At 36.1% G+C, this 20,679-nt stretch overlaps 1 protein-coding gene across 11 annotated transcripts in view; it reads left to right on the plus strand.

The window, feature by feature from the left end:
* GOLGA4 (golgin A4) overlaps positions 1 to 19,973 on the plus strand; it is a 120,182-nt gene extending 100,209 nt beyond the window's left edge. For 8 of the 11 annotated variants that reach the window (XM_034956107.3, XM_055109642.2, XM_063602239.1 and 5 more), the window contains 4 exons: positions 760 to 863; positions 8,654 to 8,740; positions 14,791 to 14,853; positions 19,304 to 19,389. In XM_034956107.3, the coding sequence (XP_034811998.1) occupies positions 760 to 863; positions 8,654 to 8,740; positions 14,791 to 14,820 (221 nt within the window). In that variant the 3' untranslated portion in view covers positions 14,821 to 14,853; positions 19,304 to 19,389. Of the gene's footprint in view, positions 1 to 759; positions 8,033 to 8,653; positions 8,741 to 14,790; positions 14,854 to 19,303 lie in introns of those variants that run through there. The other 3 variants (XM_057301684.2, XM_034956106.3, XR_010111415.1) reach the window with 2 other exon arrangements.
* Positions 19,974 to 20,679: the final 706 nt, after the last annotated feature.

Here is a 20,679-nt window from a genome sequence, read left to right on the forward strand (position 1 = left end):
TGTAAATTACTTTTTTTATCCAATATTATTATTTTGAGATTCATTCTAATGTGTGAAGCTATAATTTGACCATTTTCAATGCTGAATTTAATAATAATACATGATATCTTTATGTCACAGTATATTCTCTTGGTGGGCATTTTAGTTGTTGCGATTTTGCTTTTATAAACAGTGTAAGTAAACATCGACTCCTACTGTACATGTGAAATGTTTCTCTAGGTTATATTGCTAATAATTGAATTTCTGTGTCATATAATATGCTTGTTTTCTATGTTACAAAGTTTTAAAAGCAGTGCCAAATTGTCATCTGTAGTGCTTGTTTTCAGTTTCCTCTCCTAGTAGTACACAAGTCTCCATTGTTTCACATCCTCACCAGTGCTTTGTATTATCTGACTTTTAAGATTCTGCTCATCAGACATATGTAAATGACACATAACACAGTTTGTTTTCACTGAACAAATGGTTACTTAAATTCTAAACCCAAAGTAATGTACAATTACAATAAAAGGCCAGAAGAAAGAGGAGGAAGAGAAAAAGATGTGAGAAATAAAATTGTTATAGTAATTCTTGTTTTCGCTTCCAAGCATAAAATAGTAATTGGAATGTTTAGTGTGCATGTGTGTATACAATGCAATATGATACAATATAAAAGCAATGCCTCTCTTTGTTCCATTGGTTGTTTTTTAAATCTATTTTAATAAGTAATAAGTAGTTTACCTGGTTTTGTCTTTACAGTTTGATCTATTTTTTATTTGACAGGTGGCAATTTGTACCATACGGATGTCTCACTCTTTGGAGAACCTACCGAATTTGAGTATTTGCGAAAAGTACTTTTTGAGTATATGATGGGTCGTGAGACTAAGGTATAAATCATGTCTCGTGATTTGGTGTGTGGCTTAATTTTAAAAGAAATATGTTCCACTTTTAATACACATGTGAATGCCATATGTTTACTATTAGCAAATCAGACATGCTAATAGTAGGTAATAGATAATTATTTTATTGCTCTTAGTTTACAAAGTGAATTGGTGGATCTTGCTTATATTTGTTACATTTATAAAACATTAATTTTGAAAATACTATTGGGTAACACTGAACGCTAAACATTAAAATTTCATTAACATAAGAATAATTTGTGAACCATGTGGCTTTTTTTCTTCTTGACTTCATATCTTTAAGTTAGAAGAATAGATTTCATTTTCAAGGAGACTTTAGGATATTATGGATAATATTGGAAATAGTCATAATTATTAGCTACCTAGAGAGATTTAGAAACATTATGCTTTATAGTTACTGTAAGAAAATCCTTCTGCACTTGTGGAATATCGATCATTTAAAAATTACCCCATGTAAGTAATAATGCTTGGCTAATTTGTTTTCTAGAATGTTGCATTTATTGTAAGGTTCTTAAATGTAGAGTCTTGTCTTATTCTTATTTGTATCCCTTGCAGTGTTTTAAAAAGAGCCTTATTGGACATTTGGTAAATATATATTGAATTGAGTTAAATGCTTCTAGGGAAATTCATGAGCCTTTCTTCAAACAAAATTTTTCATTTAAAGCAGTTTCTGTTTTTTTGACATTTTTTACCTTCATGGAATTTTAATTGTCTGTGTGCCGTGGCTGAGAATGGGATAATGAATTTTCTATGCTCAAAAGCAATCAGTGTTTTAATGTATGGGCGTGTGGGAGTTGCTGAGTTCAAGCACTGATTTGGCAAATATATTTAAAACCTAAAAAGCAAATATCTTAAAATAATATTATAAAAGGAAATATCTTAAAAGAATATGATAAATGTATAGATTGGAGATTCAGCTAAATACCAGGAGTGGGTTAGAAGTCATTTGAATCCTTAATATCTGTAGAAATCACATTTCATTATATCAAGTTAAAGTAATATCTAATATTGTGAACAGGTATCACAGAAGGGAGATATTAAATCACAGCAATTCAGTGTCTTTTTTTTTCCTCAATGCCATTTTTCAAAAAGTTCAAGGGTAGCTAAAACTAATTTTCTCCTTATCTTTTAAAAACAAAACTAACGAAATACAGCTTTCTCTTATTATGTCCTTATGGGACATACACTATCTCACCTCAAATACAGGGTATATTATGTCCCTGTGGGGGGATATTTGAGGTGGGATAGATAGTTTAAAGTTACCTTGTTATTGTATTGGGGGTGGGGAGGAGAGGCATATCTTTAAAAAACAAAAAGCTTCTCAGAACTTTAGCTACCTTGGCTCATTAGTGAATCTAAAGCTATGATGCAAGGGTTGTTACTAAATAATTTATTTAGCTTTTTCTTGATCTGTAAAATGGAGAGACAGACTGCCTTAACCTGTTTCTTCTGAAGGTTATGAATGTATGTGAGATGAGATAGCTACAGAGCTTAACTACCCTGAAGAAAGACCTAGCATAAGCATAAGAGGCTTATGGGGCAGTACCAATTCATCCAAGTCTAAGCTTGTGCTTCAGGGCTCTGCAGTTAATCTTAGAGTGTGACTTGGGAAGTAGCTGAAAGGGATGTCCCATGGCACAAGCAGCCCCATCTAATAAGCTGGCTGGGAATTTGTGTTGAGGAGTAGTGCTCTCTCTCCTCTTTATCTTCAGCGTCGATTCTCCTTTTCTGGCTCTAAAAATGAAGAGTAGTCTATCATTCTGCCATCACATTTTATAGGCAAATAGAAAATTGGTACTAGGTATTTACTTTTAAGTTGCTGCACATTTATTGAGCATGGCCCTTTATCACCATGGTAGATAGCAAGATGACATTTGATACCATCTCTAACTTTAAGGCGTTCACTGTGCAGTAAGGAAGGGAACTGTTCTCATTAACCATAATGTGATGATGAATGTAGTAAGTGCTGTAAGACAGAAACAGAGTGCTCATATTTACCTGTGAGAAGATCAAGGAGAACATCATGGAGGAGGTGGTGTGTATACTGGGATTTAAGAGGAGATGTTAGATTTTGATAGATAAGCCCAGATGGTGGAGGGGTAGCCCAGACAGGTTTCAGGCAGGAAACATAGTGTGGGTTTTTGAAATCACAAGTAGCCTGGTCCAACTAAAACACTGGATTTATGAAGGGGAAGTAATTTAACTTAAGGCTGCACAGAGAATGCAGGGCCTTGAATGTTTTCAGAGTTTTACCCGTAGGTATTGGGAGGGGGTAGCCCTGAAAATTTTCAAGTAGGGATTGACAAGATCAGAGCTGTTTTTAGACACGTCTTTTGTGGGTTTGCCCAATTTCTATACATTAACAAAGAATTTGAAATGGAGACCAGGTTGCGGTTTTAGAATAAGTCGGAGTATGTTGTGCTGTTTGTGATTTGATTACCATCTGCAGTTGTTTCTTGTCTAGCAGGATTCATATGTCTTCTCACCTGTGTTTCTTCATCTGCTTTTGTACACAGTGTTCTTTATTTTATGAAGCAGATGACTTTTTAAAAGAAGACTATATATAGTACATACGTTCTTGTAGTATGGAGTTAAGTAAGTTCCCTTCCTTCCTTCTGTCCGTATACTTTCTTTTTCTTGGGTTTTGATCCTCCATGCTAATACTGAACCTGAAATTCAGCCTGTTCTCCTTTTCAACATAAAGTGTTTCTCATCCTAAGCTTTATTGAAGATGCCTCTCCCTAAGGAATACCTGGCAGGAGAGGTCACTTCTAAATCAGGTGGCTCATTTGAACTTTTCCTTACTTCCCAGGGCCTGAGGATATTGTATGTAGAGTAGACAGTCTGATATCTTTTCCAAGGTGTGGCAAAGAGCCTGGGCTTCTCCATTAAAGTGTTTTCTGGCAAGCCAGGGATGAGCTTTAACTCTTTACTGGGTAATGAGCTGCAGATTCACTGATGAATTTAGAGGTGGGTTTACCATTTAATGTTGTCTAGAAACACAAAGAGACAACTAGCCACAGCTATTTTTTTTCCCCAAACATGCTTGTGCATGCATGTATATGTTGTTTCTTAGTAAATATAAATGGACTTTTTGGTACTTGGAGCTTTATGTGGTGTTGATATTAGAGAAATGCTTCCTATAATTCTGAATCCCTGAATTTTAGATTTTTTGGTACTTATTAAAAAACCTTTATAGATAGTATACCAGAAACTGCTTCAGGTTATTATTAAAAAGAAAAAACTGAAATGGTTACTACTTCATATTTCTCTTTCCATTTCATGCCACATGTTTACAGGCATACCTTGGAGGTATTACGGGTTCAGTTCTAGACCACTGCAATAAATGAATATCACAATAAAGCAAATCACACAAATTATTTTGGTTTCCCAGTGCGTATAAAGTTACATTTATGCTATACTATAGCCTATTAAGTGTTCAATAGGCATTTTGTCTCAAAAAAGTATATACCTTAATTTAAAAATACTTTATTGCTAAAAAAAAAATGCTAACATTCATCTGAGCCTTCAGCAAGTCATAATATTTTTGCTAGTGGAGGATATTACCTCTATGTTGATGGCTCTTGACTAATCAGAGTGGTGGTTGCTGAAGGTTGGGGTGTCTGTGGCATTTTCCTAAGACAGCAATGACATTTGCCATATCAGTTGACACTTCCTTTCATGAGCATGTTTGATAGTATTTTACCCACCATAGAACTTCTTTCAAAATTGCGGTCAGTTCTCTCAAAATTGCAGTCAGTTCTCTGCTGTGGCTTTATCAACTAAGTTTATTTAATATTCTAAATACTTTGATGTCATTTCAACAATGTTCACAGCATCTTCACCAGGAGTAGATTCCATCTCAAGAAACCACTTCTTTGTTCATCCATACGAAGCAACTCCTCATCCATTAAAGTTTTATCATGAGATTGCAGCAATCCAGTCATGTCTTCAGGCTCTGCTTCTAATTCTGGTTCTCTTGATAGCTGCACTATATCTACAGCTACTTCCTCCACTGAGGTCTTGAATCCCTCCAAATCATCCATGAAAGTTGGAATCTTCTTCCAAACCCCTGTTAATGTTGACATTTTGATCTCTTCCCATGAATCACCAATGTTCTTAGTGGCATCTAGAACAGTGAATCCTTTTCAGAAGTTCTTCACTTTGCCCACTGTCATGAGAGGAATCATTACCTATGGCCACTATAGCCTTATAAAATATATTCCTTAAATAAGAAAACTTGAAAGTTGGAATTACTTCTTGATCCATGGACTGCAAAATGGATGTTGTGTTAGGCATAAAACAATTTAATCTTGCTGTCTCCATCAGAGCTTCTGGGTGACCAGGTGTATTATCAATGAGCAGTAATATTTGAAGGGAATCTTTTTTTCTGAGCAGTAGGTCTCAGCAGTGGGCTTCAGATATTCAGAAAACCATGCTGTTAACAGGAGTGCTGTCATCTAGGCCTTGTTTCATTTCTAGAGCACAGGCAGAGTAGAGTTAGCATAACTCTGAAGGGCCCTAGGATCTTTGGAATGGTAAATGAGCATTGCCTTCAACTGAGAGTCACAGGCTGCACTAGCCTCTAACAAGAGAGCCAGCCTATGTATTAAAGCTTTGAAGCTTTTGAACTTCTCCTCTCTAGCTATGTAAGTCCTAGGTGGCATTTTCTTCAAATAGAAGGCTGTTTCATCTACACAGAAAATCTGTTGTTTAGTGTAAACATCTTCATCAGTTATCTTAGCTAGATCTTCTGGGTAATTTGCTGTACCTTCTCCATCAGCACTTACTGCTTGTATTAGTCCCTTCTCACGGCTGCTAATAAAGACATACCTGAGAATGGGTAATTTATAAAGGCAAGAGGTTTAATTGACTCACAGTTCTGCAGGGCTGAACTAATGACATGAGGAAGGCCTCAGGAAACTTACAATCATGGTGGAAGGGGATGTAAACACATCCTTCTTCACATGATGGCAGAAAGAAGTGCCCAGCAAAAGGGAGAGAAGCCCATTATAAAATCATCAGGTCTCATGAGAATTCACTCACTATCACAAGAACAGCAGCATGGGGATAACTGCGCCCATGATCCGGTTACCTCCCATTGGGTCCTTCCCACAACACATGGGGATTGTGGGAACTACAATTCAAGATGAGATTTGAGGTGGGGACAGAGCCAAATCATGTCACTGCTTTACCTTGCAATTTTATGATATGGAGATGTCTTCTCTCCTTAAATCTCATGAACCGGTCTTTTAGCTTTAAACTTTTCTTCTACGGCTTTCTCACTTCCCTCAGCCTTCAAAGAATTGAAGGGAGTTAGGGCCTTGCTCTGGATTAGGGTTTGGCTAAGGGAATGTTGTTACTGGTTTGTTCTTCAGACCACTAAAACTTTCTCCAAACTTCTATCCAGACCACTAAATGAAATAAGGCTATTTCATTCTGATTCGTGTGTTCACTGAAGTAGCACTTTTAATTTCCTTTCAAGAACTTGTTTTACGTTTACAACTTGGCTAACTGGCATACAAGGCCTAGCTTTCAGTCTCTCTTGGCTGTCAAAATGCCTTTCTCACTAAACTTAATTGTTTCTATCTTTTGATTCAGAGTGAGAGGCATGCGAGTCTTCCTTTTACTTGCATACTTACAGACCATTGTAGGGTTATTAATTGGCCTAATTTCAACATTACTGTGACTCAGGGAATAGAGAATCCCAAGGAAAGGGAAAGAGATGGGGGCTCAGCAGAACACAAGCAACATTTTTGGATTAAGTCCACTATCTTATATGGGCATGGTTTGTGGTGCCCCAATGCAGTGACCATCATAACATCAAAGGTCACAGAGTACAGTAACAGATATTATAATAATGAAAAGGTTTGAAATACTGCAAGTATTATCAAAATGTGACACAGAGATATAAAGTGATCACATGCTAGAAAAATGGCACCAATAGACTTGCTTGACAAAGAATTCCCACACACCTTCAATCTGTAAAATAAAAACAAAGCCAAAAACCAAGAAACAGTTTCTGTGAAGCTCAGTAAAGTGAAGCACAATAGAACGAGGTTTGCCTGTACTTGGTTTCTAGACTTCAGTTTAACACACAGATTCTGTTTTGTCTAGGCAGTACAGTTTAAATGATGAGGGTTTTTGTAAAATGCCTTCGGAATTTTCCAAGAGTTGAGTTGTCTTATGTATGTTATTGTTGTTGTATTTTTAACAACAGGGTCTTACTCTGTCACCTGAGTGATAGCGGTGCGATCGTAGTTCACTGCAACCTCAAATTCCTGGATTCAAGCAATTCTCCCACCTCTCCCAAGTAGCTTGTAATACAGACATGAGCCATAACACCTGACTAATTTTTAAGATTTTTTGTAGAGATGGCCATAAATAAAATAGCCATAATCCTGGCTAATTTTTAAAATTTTTTGTAGAGATGGGGGTCTCACTATGTTTCCCAGGCTAGTCTCTAAACTTTAGGACTCAAGCGATCCTCCCACCTCAGTCTCCCAAAGTGTTGGGATTACAGTTGTTAGCCACCATGCCCGACTGAACTTTTTTTATTACCAGAATAGCAGAAGATGAAAGATAAACGGAAGAAGAGGTCTGAAACTAAAGTCTTGCCATGTGTGGGATTTGTGAGTGGGGAGCAGTATTAGTTTATCTGTTAGTAGAAATAAGTATTGGAAATATGTGAAGTGTCTTGCCTAGACTTAGTGTATATAATAGGAGCTTTAAAAAAGTTAGTTCCTTTCCTTCCTGGAAATAATTGTGATACTTTTTTTCCTAATGACGTGAGTCTCCAAAATTTTTGGTTAACTATATTATCTTTTCCTTAATGACCTTCCCCAGATCACTTCCACTCTTCTCCCTTCCCCCATATGCAAAGTCTATGTAACTATGATCGAGGAATGTTAGAGTCAGTTTTCTGGGCTACCCTCCCATCCACGGTAGGAATCATTAGGAGAATACTACCACCTGATTTTGTATGTAAGCACTGAAGTTGTTATCCTACTTGTTTCATAAGTGGTATCTTCTTTCCTCTCTGTCTCCCTCAAAACATCTCATCTTGATACAAAATAGGGAGTTTCAACCTTTGAGGAGAATTTTCCAGGAGCTTATGGGTGACAGTCTGACTTACGGTATATTTATTTAGATCTGCACAATTTATGATCTTGTTTGCAAGCCATGTGTAATGTTTCGATTCATCATGTTTTCTACCAAATAAAACATCTTGTGTTTATTTAAAATGTAATTTGTATTTCTATTAGGTTGATGTACTGCATGTCTTGAAAAATACCTACTGAGCATGTTCATGTTCATGCAGTAGCCGTGTTTATGAGATATATGATGTGATTTAGTTAAAGCTGAACATGGGGGGTATTTAAAATCTGATTATTTAGAACATATGTTTTGGCAATACATCACTTACTAGATAGATTTCTGCAAATAAGCCTTTTAAAGTGAATATGTAATAAAGTTTTATTTTAATAAAGGGGCCAAGAGCATTAGAATTTTATATAGCTTCATGCTATTGTAAATGCATCTTGTTAAAATAATATAAATCTAGACATTGTAAGGAGTCCTTTTAAATTGAAATTCTAGTGTTGTTATTTCCTTGACTAATACCTTCACATCATACTTCTTTGTTCGTGGCTTTCATTGAGAGCACTAAAGAATCCCACCAGCAGAACATGTCAGAATGGGTTGAGACTTTATACGCTTCACTGTCTGTTAGTGATCATCTCTTGTTTTTCTTGTAGACCATGGCAAAAGTTATAACCACCGTACTGAAGTTCCCTGATGATCAGACTCAGAAAATTTTGGAAAGAGAAGATGCTCGGCTGATGGTAAGTTCTAGAAGTGGGCTCTAGATAGAAGATGATTTCCCATCTGTTTATATTCTGTCTCATTTATAAGGACTTTTGAGTTGGTAAAATAAATTTTAAGATTTCAAATCTTTATTATATCACAGCCTGAAAAATGAGAGTGAATTTACACTAAGAAATTTAACCAAGGGTAAATGTGAATGGATGCCCTCAAGGGAAGGAAGAGTCTAAATACCATATAAGAGGTTGACACCCGTATGTATGCTATATGGCATTTCCAGAACTTGGGCTGTTTATGGAAAGGATGGAAAAGACATTTGTTCTGGTATATCCAGTAATAATTTTTTAAACCAAATTATATCATCATGTTAGATGATTTATATATTACAGTTCTTTATTGCATTCCAGTTGATTTCCAAATACATTAATTCTGGGTGAAAGAATTTAAGCATTCTTGAGCTTTTGATACCTTATGGGGGAAATCAGACAAACAATGAATTATTTTTAAAAACATAGTGTGAAGTCAGCTGTAATTGAAAAATGAAAGAAACACACACTTTGTAAATTATAAAAAATTCTCCATGCCAAGGTTATTTTTGCCCTGGGCCAGTAATTTAATAAGATCCATTCTAGGCAGAGTATGAAACTTGAAAAATTTGAGTTCTGCCTTCAGCTGTCTCTTTATGCTTCCTTTCCTTGTCTTGATAGTAGCCTGTAGAGCCCTCCGTGAATACCCTTCTCCTCCCAATCTCTTTACCTATTTCATCATACCAGCACTGGTTTTATTCTCTCTCTCCTCACTAAAGCAAGCCAACATCTTTTCCTTAATGGTGGGTTAGCGTGTGTCTGAGCATCTCCAATAAAGAGCATAAGCCAGTAAGTCCCAAAGTATCTCATCGTATCCCAACAGATTGTTTTCTTACAAAAGTTCTTGATTCTCTTGAGCCCACATCTCCTTCTCTACATGATCACTTATTTGTTCTGGTTCTAACTCATAGAACTCAACCAAAAATCTGGGGATGGCCTAGATGGAGGAGTTTTCCTCCTCCCGGCTAAATAATACCTCTTGCACTTACAGCCTTTTATGAAGTTCCTCTGACTCTCTGCACAAGGTCAGCCCTGAAGGGACCCCAATATCTCAGGCACATTCTGACCACTTCTTCTTGGTCTCCTCTAAGCTCATCCTAGCATTCCCTGACCTTTGTCCCAATGCTTCATTGTATATTGTATTATATACTTATTGCCTATTTTCTGAGGCATTTGCTATTATTTTGGTTAGCATTTAATTGTTTTTTGTAAAAATCCCTCCTCTGCCACTCCCTGGCATTTAGTAGCCTGAAAAGCAGTGCTTTAGTTATTTCTGCTTATAAATATTTTTGATAAAGAAATATGTCACTATAATGTATACCATTCATCAACAGAGAGAATGTTGTTTTAAATTATAATGAACATCTAATTCTACAAGCATGAAATTTTGTATTCATGAGTAGAAATTTTTCCTTTACTGAGTAAAATATCTTTGTGAAGATAAAAATTTCTAATGCAGTTTGAGCCTGTTGACATAATTTTGTCATTATGGTCCAGTTTAGGAAAATAATTTTAAATGATATAAAAGGGCTTTTATTTAGTTATCTTTATTCATTCTCTCATAGCTGCTTTATCATCTTGATAAACATCTTGATGTTGGAATATGGCAAACTTTACTTTTACTGCATTTTCTCAGGATTTGCTATATAGTGTAGGCTCATCCTAAGTCGCTGCTCTAGCAAATGTGGTCGGAAACATTCCGCTTCATTCCATATACACATGTAGTCTTTGGCTGGTTTGCTTTGATGAAAAACAAATTGAATTGGTAAATGTAGGTAGTGAATCGATAAAACTCTTAAAGCAGACAAAAAAGGTTTATTTTTGTTAAGTTTAACTTAAAAAAAAGAGTCTTTGAAAAACAGACTGTTTTCTTCCTGAATACAGTGGTATTCATTCTAGGTAGGGATGAAATGGTAGCTGATTTATCCTTCCTGAAAGAATCTTCCTTTATCCCAGAGGTTGACCTGCCCAGAAACAATGTTCTACTTTTCTACTATTCCTTTAAGCAAAGTCTCATCCATCATTATCTCTTGCTTAATGAATAAGTTCAGTCAACAGTCATCTACTCTTCTAGTTGTTATGGGAAATATAGGAAAATAGAAGATACGGAAGACATTGGTTGTTGACCTTGTGGAACTTTTAATTTTAGGGGGAAGGGGTAATATCCATTCATACATGAATAAAAAGATATGCTTAAGTAATATGATTCAAATAATAAAAATGATGCTTAGGAAATATGAAATTTTATGATGAACATGAAATGAGGAAGTCCCCAAAATATGATATGAGATGACATGAATTAATCAATTTGAGTCAACTTTTGTCAACTTAAGGAGATTCTTGATACTTGATAATGTGACTCATGATTGTTTCACGAGTATAAGAAAGTTGAAGCAAGAGTTACCTTTGTCAGAGATTGCCATCATTCATAAAATGAGCAATAAGAATCACTGTCTTTGAACAAGTCTCTTGAAGAAATTTCAGCTAATTTCATATCCCTGTCCATTGAGCTGTAGCTCGCTAGAACAAAACACAGGTATGAAAATGATTTTTCTTTTTCCAATAGAAAGTGCACATGATGAAATGTGTAGAAAACAAAACTTTAGGAGTTTATTAAATAATCATTTTTAAATGATTTAATCACATTAATTTTAAATGTATGCTTCAAATGGATCTTTTCTGTAAGTTTTTGTAACTGTGCAGCTATGGTTTCACTTCTATTAAAATCAGCAACCCTAAGTGTTTTGTTATTTTTGCCTAAGGACTGAAAAGCTGGTATAAGAAAACCGAAACAAACCTAAAACATTTTGCCGAGCTGCCCCCTCTGTCAAATTAATATTTGGGATGCTTGCAAGAGTGTGGATTGTACTTTGTGTTGACAGCGTGCAGCCCATGTTAGTTTTTACATTATTTATCGGGTATTATCAGAGGAATACATTCTAAAACTTTTGCTTTTTGACCATGATGATTATACATTTACTTTGTAGCACTAATCAAAAGCTTTCTATGACTGCTGGTGAGGTACTTTTCAATATATCTTATCTTTACTATACTTCCCTCTCTTCAGTGAGTTTTATACTCTTTATTTAAAAAACCTCATTACAGGATACAAGTTATTACTGTTTTCAGAGTTTAACCTAGTCTCAAGAGTAGATTTTATAGATGAGAAATCACTATCTGTTAAGTAAGGTTAAATTACAGAGCATAATTACAGTCTGGTTTATTTGAGGGTCTTGGTGTATAGGGAAGGAATCTTAGTCCTTTGTTGACTTGCTATGGAAACTCAGGCAATTCTCAGAGCCTCTTTTCTTCACAAGACTAACATAATCTTGTTAGGGTTGTCCGGGAACCAGAGTACAGTTGCCTGGGCTCAGTGATAATGTAGGGATGGTGGTGATAATTATTTAGCCTCCTTTTAGCAATGTGTAGAACTAGTCTTTTCTGGAAAAAGAGACTGGAAAGGTAAATCATTGATGTGTATAAGAAAAACCATTAAAGACCTCAGTAGGAGGGTCAAGTCACACGATGACACCAGCCCACAAAATGCCCCCATCTCCAACTTCGGTACCTTAGAGTGCCAGCCACATGCGATATTGCTGGGATGAGAGCCTAGATCTCAATGGTTTGACTGCTGTATAACTTAGCGCAAACTGTTTTCATATTTTTGACCCTCATTGGTAAAATGAGATTGTTGGATTATACTATCTCTAAGGTTTCTTTCCCCACAAAGTATAAAATCTTGTTTTAGATTTGTTTCAAGTAGGAAAAAGAATTGCCTTCTAAACAGCAGGCAGAAGTTAAAACAAAATGCACATACCAAATGCACATATCTCTGTTTTTCCTAGAACAGCTTTTTTTCCCTCCTCTCAATTTTTAGTTTACTATACCTTGCTACTTCATTTTATGATGGTTTAGGTAGCTTAGATGGCCAGAGTAGACTGGATATTCGAGTAGCACAATATTGGCAAGAGTGAATACATAAGTTCTTGGCTCATCTAATTGTTTGTGTTTTTATTGAATAAAACTGCCCTAGAAGTACACCCTGATTTTTTTTGAAATGAGAGTATTATTACATTATTTAAGATAATTTCATTAGGAAAGTTTATTGTAATTGGGTAACAAGTCATCTCAGAATTGAGATTCCTTTGTTATATGGAAACCCCTCTTTAAAAGTTTTCTTAGACATTTTTCTCTTTAGAGTGCTAGCAAAATGTAATGACATAAATGGACATCACTGTTTTCTTGATGACTCCATTAAAGAAAATTTCTCTTTGATGGAGAAGGTTGGCTTGTTTGTGTTCTCTGTCCATTCTAGTCATCTTTTTCAATTGCTCTTCTGTTGACTCTCCTTCAACTTTGCTTTCACACTGATCCTTGGTGGTGTATATAGTTCTTCATCAGTCCTTGCCCTGGACCAGTCTTGTATTCTCTTAATGTCTCATTTTCTTCCCCTGTTGGAATTTTCAAAATTTCCTCCAAATTAATAAAATCAGAACTTTTCAGCATTGCTAGGTACAAAAGTTTTCCATTCCCACACGAGGTTTACCCTTTCCCTCTGCATGGGCTGAGAAGATGCATGCAAGGTGGGTTCAGGAAACACATACAAATAAAACTGACACATTATAGAAAATATTGCACATGTCAAATACATATTTGTTTTCTTGAGATTGGTTTTGATTCTGGTATTGGTAGAATAAGGTAATACGTGATCACTGGAAAAAATATTATAAGCCAGAAACATAGAAAGGGAGTCCCTCATGATCTTCAGCCTCCAGACTACTTCTGCTATGCCAGTATCATCTCTGTGAACAGTTTGGGGAATATCTCCATGTTTTCTAAGCCATGTAATTACATATTTATAGTTACTCCTTTATCATTCATTTTATTTTATAAAAATGAGAGTATGCAATGGCTTGCTTTTTTCACTTAATATATTTTTATATTATTCCACCTTATTACAAATTGGTCTCATTCTTTTCAATGGCTGATTGTATGATTATATGGATGTCCTACAGTTTAGTTCACCAGTTTCCTCCTCATTCCATTTACTTATGTTTTCAAGATTTTCAGTACTTTACAAGCATAGACATAGGGAACATCCATATACATGGATTTTGTATACTTTTGCCGGAGAGGATATTAACCTTATTGTGTTGTGTGTGTTGCACATATTATTTTCTAGCTTGTCTTTTGGTTTTGCTGCTTTTTACTAACTTTAAATATGAAAGATAAATAAAATGATGTTTCTGAGGTTGGCCACACTATCCAAGAATAGACTCAGATTTTATAAGCAATCTTTGTTTTTAATGCTGCCATTTTAAATCACCGTGAAGGTAATTAATGATTTTGGACAATGACCATCTTAAAATGGGGCATAGAATTTATTTAAGGTTTGTCACAGTAAAAACTATATTTGAGATTGAGTTTCCTTAAATTGAAATTTCAGTTTGGGTCACCATTCCTGAAACCATTTCTGATACATTGTTGAATTACAAGAGGAGTTATTCAGTGATCAAATTGACACATTAGGAATGAGAATTCAACATATAGACACATGGCTCTTCAAATTCATCATCATTTTCCCGAAAACTTTTTAGGGTAAATTGAAATTATGTAAATCAAATTTTAATGTGTACTTTCATGGAATTATGAAAGAGATCCTTTTGTAAAGCAAATAATCGCCCCATAATTCAGCTGGTAAATATGTACTTAAAATATGCAGTACACCTTTCATTACGTTGTTTAAGTCTTCAAATGTAAGTTGCAAGTAAAATCTCAGCTACATAATATTATATTTACCTAGGATATGGGGGGAGGTATTACAGATTCCTTATTCCTTGCCTGTACACCCTTGATTTGGGGAGATTTGAGAAAAATTTAAGTACAGTCTGTAATCCTATGAACTTCATATACACATACAATCTATGTGTTATATTAAGTCTTAAAACTAACCCAATAAGCTTTTTTTCTTCCTGGCTTTGTAGTTTACTTCACCTCGCAGTGGTATCTTCTGAGTAAACCATCAGTCTGTGCTTAGTTAGCATGTGGTGAGTGAAGAACAATGTCTTGTGTCTTTTGTGCAAAAATCAAATGTGTTGCATGATACTAACCATTTTGCTGGAATTCTTTTGCTCTTGTTTAATAAATATATGATTATGCTATGGGTTAATATAAGTATTTTCTGTTCATTCTGTTATATGGATCAATAATAGTTAAAAATTACTACCCCCAGTAAGAGTTATATAATTTTAGGAAATTTCATTTCTTTAAAGAGTAATTGAAAGTTTGAAAATTGCTCTTTGAAATTTTGTTAAAGAATCCAAAAAAGTGTTTATGTAACTTATTTTCCCTTTTGTTTTTAATTTTCCAAGAATGATCTTTGAAATTATGATTGTGAGAGAGAAATGAAAAATCATTTTCTAGATAAAAATGAAGTGGTATATTCCGTGAGAATTCAAAATCCTGTAAAGCCTGAGTCAAGGCCAGTCAGAAATAATGAAAACTAGTAAGATCGATTTTAAAATATAGCTTTATTACTTCCTGAAATCAGACAGTTTAACACAAGACAACACGTTTGTCCTGAGGAGACCGTTAGGCAGCCTACTTTAATTGAATGTGATTCTTTCTGATTAACATATTACAGTGAAATGCAGGCATATGAAACGTTTCAACGCAGTTGACTGTCTTCATCATTTAACCCTCTCCCCTCATCTCTATGTATTTTTCATGCTATTAGGTTGATTTAGCACCCCCTGAAAATGTACCATACATCTTTACCTCAGCCTTTGCTAGAATTTTCACAAAATCAAAAACAGATCACAATTAATAGGGCTTCACTATAATTAAAATAAATACTCTCAGTGATTGTTAATATCCAGCTAATAATAGTATCAAGGTTTAAAATGGCAAGATACAACATTTCCCCGTTCTTTTAAGCTTTTATTTATTTATTTATTTTAAATAAGTAGAGCCTTTATCACCCTGGCTGGAGTGCAGTAGTGTGATCATAGTTCATTCCTGTGTCAGCTCCTGGGCTCAAGGGATTCTCCCACCTCAGCCTCCCAAATAACTGGGACTATAAGGCACCTATTTTTTTATTTTATTTTATTTTGTAGTGATGGTCTTGCATAGGCTGGTCTCGAACTCCTGGGCTCAAGCGATCTTCCTAACTCAGCCTCTAAGCTTTTTTTTTTTTTTTTTTTTTTTGAGACAGAGTCTCGCTCTGTCACCCAGGCTAGAGTGCAGTGGCGCGTTCTTGGCTCACTGCAAGCCCCGCCTCCTGGGTTCACGCCATTCTCCTCCCTCAGCCTCCTGAGTAGCTGGGACTACAGGTACCCGCCACCATGCCCAGCTAATTTTTTGTATTTTTAGTAGAGACAGGGTTTCACCGTGTTATTCAGGATAGTCTCGATCTCCTGACCTTATGATCTGCCCACCTTGGCCTCCCAAAGTGCTGGGATTACAGGCGTGAGCCACTGTGCCTGGCCCTCTAAGCTTTTATCTTTAAAAATCTTCTGTGCCTTCATTCGAGCCTCCTTTTGATTTTAATATATATTATTTGATTTGCCTTAGCAATTATCCAGAACTATCTTATTTTTGTCATCCACATTACAATGGCTGGCAGTACAATGCATGGTTTTATTAGGTTACTTTGATAATAAATGTGAACATTGAAAAACTGTAAATTCTATAGCTAACCCATTAAGTCTTAATGTTTTCCTTTTAAAATAATATTAATACTGCATTGCACTTGTTATGATTATTGCAGCTGAATATCAGTTATCACTGGAAATGTATATTGTGCAGCATTTCTATTAATTGATTAATTGATTGTCTCCTCAACTTTTAGTTTGAAACATTTCAGACATAAGATTTGCAAAAATAGTACAATGAACACCCATATACCCTTCACCTAGTAATGTTTGGCCAGATTTTCTCACTTGCTGTCACTCTTGTTCTCTCTCCATTTATATTATTCCCCATTTGTAACATTTGGCAATTACTTGCCAACATGCTTGCAAGCATTTGACAATTGTAAACATAAACTAAGTACTTTAGCATGTATCTTTAAGAACAAGGACATTTTTCTACATACAGTACAGTTATTACACTCAGGAAGTTTAATATTAGCTAATACTAATATATAGTACATAATACTCAGTTTTTTACAGTTTTCCAAATAATGTCTCCCATAATTTTTTAGAATCCAGGATCCACTCAAGAGATCTCACATTGCATTTAGTGGTCGTATTTTCCTAGTCTTTTTTAAACTAGAAAACTTCTAGCTTTTTTGTCTTTAATGATGCAGCATTGTTGAACTGATCTTGAATTTTGTTTCCCACAACAGATCAAGCTACGGTTTCAAAATAAAAACTGACAAGGAATTTACGTATAACAGAAGATCTTGTTGGTGTCTTCTTTAGGTTCCTAGGACCAACATGATTATTGAACTAGTTTTATAAATAATATACTATTAGTAGTACATTATGAGTAGTGAAATATTTGTTCATTTACAAATTCAGAAGACTAAAACTCCCCCTATCCACTTAATATATATGGAAAGTTTGCCTCTATTAATCTTACTTGGTAATTTATTTTTATGGGATTTTAAACTCATATCTTGATGTGACTGCTGGTTTTCGCATTTTCTTTTCCTTTTCTTTTTTTTATATTTGAGACAGAGTTTCACTCTTGTTGCCCAGGCTAGAGTGCAGTGGTGCAGTCTCGGCTCACTGCAACCTCCACCTCCCAGGTTCAAGTGATTCTCCTGCCTCAGCCTCCTGAGTAGCTGGGGTTGCAGGTGCCCGCCACCACACCCAGCTTATTTTTTGTATTTTTAGTAGAGACCGGGTTTCACCATGTTGGCCAGGCTGGTCTCGAACTCCTGACCTCAGGTGATCCACCTGCCTCGGCCTCCCATAGTGCTGGGATTACAGGCGTGAGCCACTGCTCCTGGCCAGCATTTTCATTTGAGAAACATTATGAGGAAGACTTTGGCTTTGTCATAGCTTTTTTTTTTTTTTGCCCCCCAGCATGGTCACACCAGCCTAGAGTGCAGTGGCGTGAACACAGTTCACTGCAGCCTTGACCTCCTGGGGTCAAGGAATCCTCCCGCCTCAGACTTCTGAGTAGCTGGGACCACAGACACATGCCACCACACCTAGCTATTTTTTTTTAAAAAAAAAGTTTGTAGATACAGGGTCTTGCCATGTTGCCCAGGCTGGTCTTGAACTCCTGGGCTCAAGCAGTCCTCTGACCTTGGTCTCCCAAAAGTGCTGGGATTATAGGCATAAGCCACCATGCCCAGCCAGCATTTCTAATTAATTTATTTTTTGAGACAAGGTGTCACTGTCGCCAAGCCTGGAGTGCCGTGGTACAGTCAGCTCACTGCAGCCTTGACTTCCCAGGCTCAAGCGATCCTCCTGCCTCAACCTCCTGAGTAGCTGGGACTACAGACACACACCATCATGCCTGTCTAATTTTTTCTATTTTTTGTAGCAATGGGATCTCACTCTGTTGCCCAGGCTATTTTTAATTTTTAAATTAAATTTCTTAATTCCAGATGAGACATAAATTTTCACACCAAAATGCTGTTTGTCTTTTGCTATTATGTCATGCTGGGAGAATTGCAATTTGTAGAATAATCAGCACACTGGGTAAGAGGAAAGAGCCCTTTCTCATCTTTATTTTTTATTGTTTTTTTGAGGCAGTCTCTCACTCTGTTGCCCAGGCTGGAGAGCGATGGCATGATCTTGGCTTACTGCAACCTCCGCCTCCTGAGTTCAAGTGATTTCTCCTGCCTCAGCCTCCCGAGTAGCTGGGGTTACAAGCACCACCACGGCCGGCTAATTTTTTTGTATTTTTAATAGAGACAGGGTTTTGCCATGTTGGCCAGGCTGGTCTCAAACTCCTGGCCTCAAGTGATCTTTCCACCTTGGCCTTCCAAAGTGCTAGGATTATAGGCATGAGCCACTGGGTCCAGCCTGTCATCTTTAATTCCAGTCCAATATTTGTGAGATTCAGCCAAGTCAGCGTGTTTACTCCTGGGTTACTGTATAAACTGGTAGCATTCAATATATGGTAAACGGTTGCAGTTCCAAATTTCACTTAGAAATGCCATTTTCCAGGATTGCTGACTATAGGTTGGTTTGCATCATTGCAAGAATGTTAATTTTTAGAAGATACCTTTAAGATTTAGTGTTTAGACAATTTCTACTTTTTTTTTTTTTTTTCCAGAATGGGGTCTTGCTGTGTTGACCAGGCTGGTCTCGAACTCCTGGCCTCAAGTGATTCTCCCATCTCGGCCTCTCAAAGTGCTGGGATTACAGTCATGAGCTACCACACCCAGCCTTATTTCTGCCTCTTTACTGCAGTCTCTAGACCATGAAATAGAATTTTATTTCAAACTTGAAAAAGCAAATATCCCAAAAAGTCAACCTAAATGTTTTGGGTTTTTTTGCCCCCTTTCTTTATTCTCTTTTCCTTTTTCTTTTCCAGTCATGGCTCCGATCTTCATCTTGAAGAAGAGTGACATTGGGCGACTGCTCCTTGGAAAACTGTCCACACTTGCTACTCTTTGAGAATGAAGTTGTCATTCAGGGCCCCTCATGTAGCCAAAAGACCAAGAAAAATCTGGCCCACAGATAAGTTGCAGACTGCCTTTAAAATAGATTTTATCAGTGGAGAAATGGTGATAGTTTTTTCTTCAATTTTCTCTTGGGAAGAGTTTTATGTTGTTTAAAAGATATTTTGATAACTTAACCTGCTTTATGGGCTTACATAATATTCCTTTCATCCATTCTTTTTAAAGAACGGCTTACCTTTCCTATTTATTTTTAGGGTGATTTTTTAAAAAGACTTGTGCAATACATTTTGAGGTGAAACTTAGTGGATTTTTTCTGATAAATTAGAGCATTTAATTGACTATTTTATTCAGGTTGATCTGTTGAATATTTGCTAAAGACCAGTTCTTTAAGCTAAGACATGTAATAAATCCCAAATGGCAGTACCTCATTGTTTACTTAGCTTTTGTACTTATATTTTTCAGAGGAAAAAACACTACTGTAAATTGTGAATAGCCAATACATAACTGTATTGTATGCAAATCTGTGATTGTTGGCAGTGTCATCTCTGAGAAACAGATAAATAAAGTTTATTTACTATATAACATTTGTTTATTGTACTTGTTCCTCAGTTGAAATCTATTTTAAAATGGTTAAGAATGCATATTCTATTTGGATGAATTTAGTGAGGAATTATTTGTCAATATAACTAAATGCTGAGCATTTGAAAAGAATTTTCATGTTCAAATTTGGTATGACCAAGTTAGAAGGAGCATGGAAATAAATACCCCATGATGTCTGCTTTAGGATTCTGACAACTTGGGAATGCCTCCTCTCTCTGGAATAGACCATACTTGAATTATTTTTTAACTTGGTGAAAGAGAAATTTCTGCACACTGAGAGATGGGTACTGTTCAGAGGGCTTCACACACCCTTCATATTCTAGGAAATACAATACTCAATATCTAGGTATTATCTAATCTCTGCCTCAAGGTAGAATCTCAGTTTTCCAGCCAGTCTGGACCTTAGCTCCTGATGTATCTTACATTGTGATAGAGTGGGGAGTTCTGGGGGATAGATAAACAAGGGGTCTGCCCATAACCCACAGCTGACTCATTTACTATTCCGGTAAGAGAAGAGGGTCTTCTTAGCACACACCCACCCCACTCCCCCAGCCTCGTTTTTAAAATCATGGTTTACTTAAATTGGCAAAATTTTGTCCCACCGAAGGGTTTCTGACAACAGATATGACTTCTTATCCTTATCTTTTTCTAGGGTAGAAATGGTGGACTCTCAGTGAAATGCATATGC

This window comes from Pan paniscus, chromosome 2, assembly GCF_029289425.2.
Source record: "Pan paniscus chromosome 2, NHGRI_mPanPan1-v2.0_pri, whole genome shotgun sequence".
In the NCBI taxonomy this organism is placed as follows: Eukaryota; Metazoa; Chordata; class Mammalia; order Primates; family Hominidae; genus Pan; species Pan paniscus.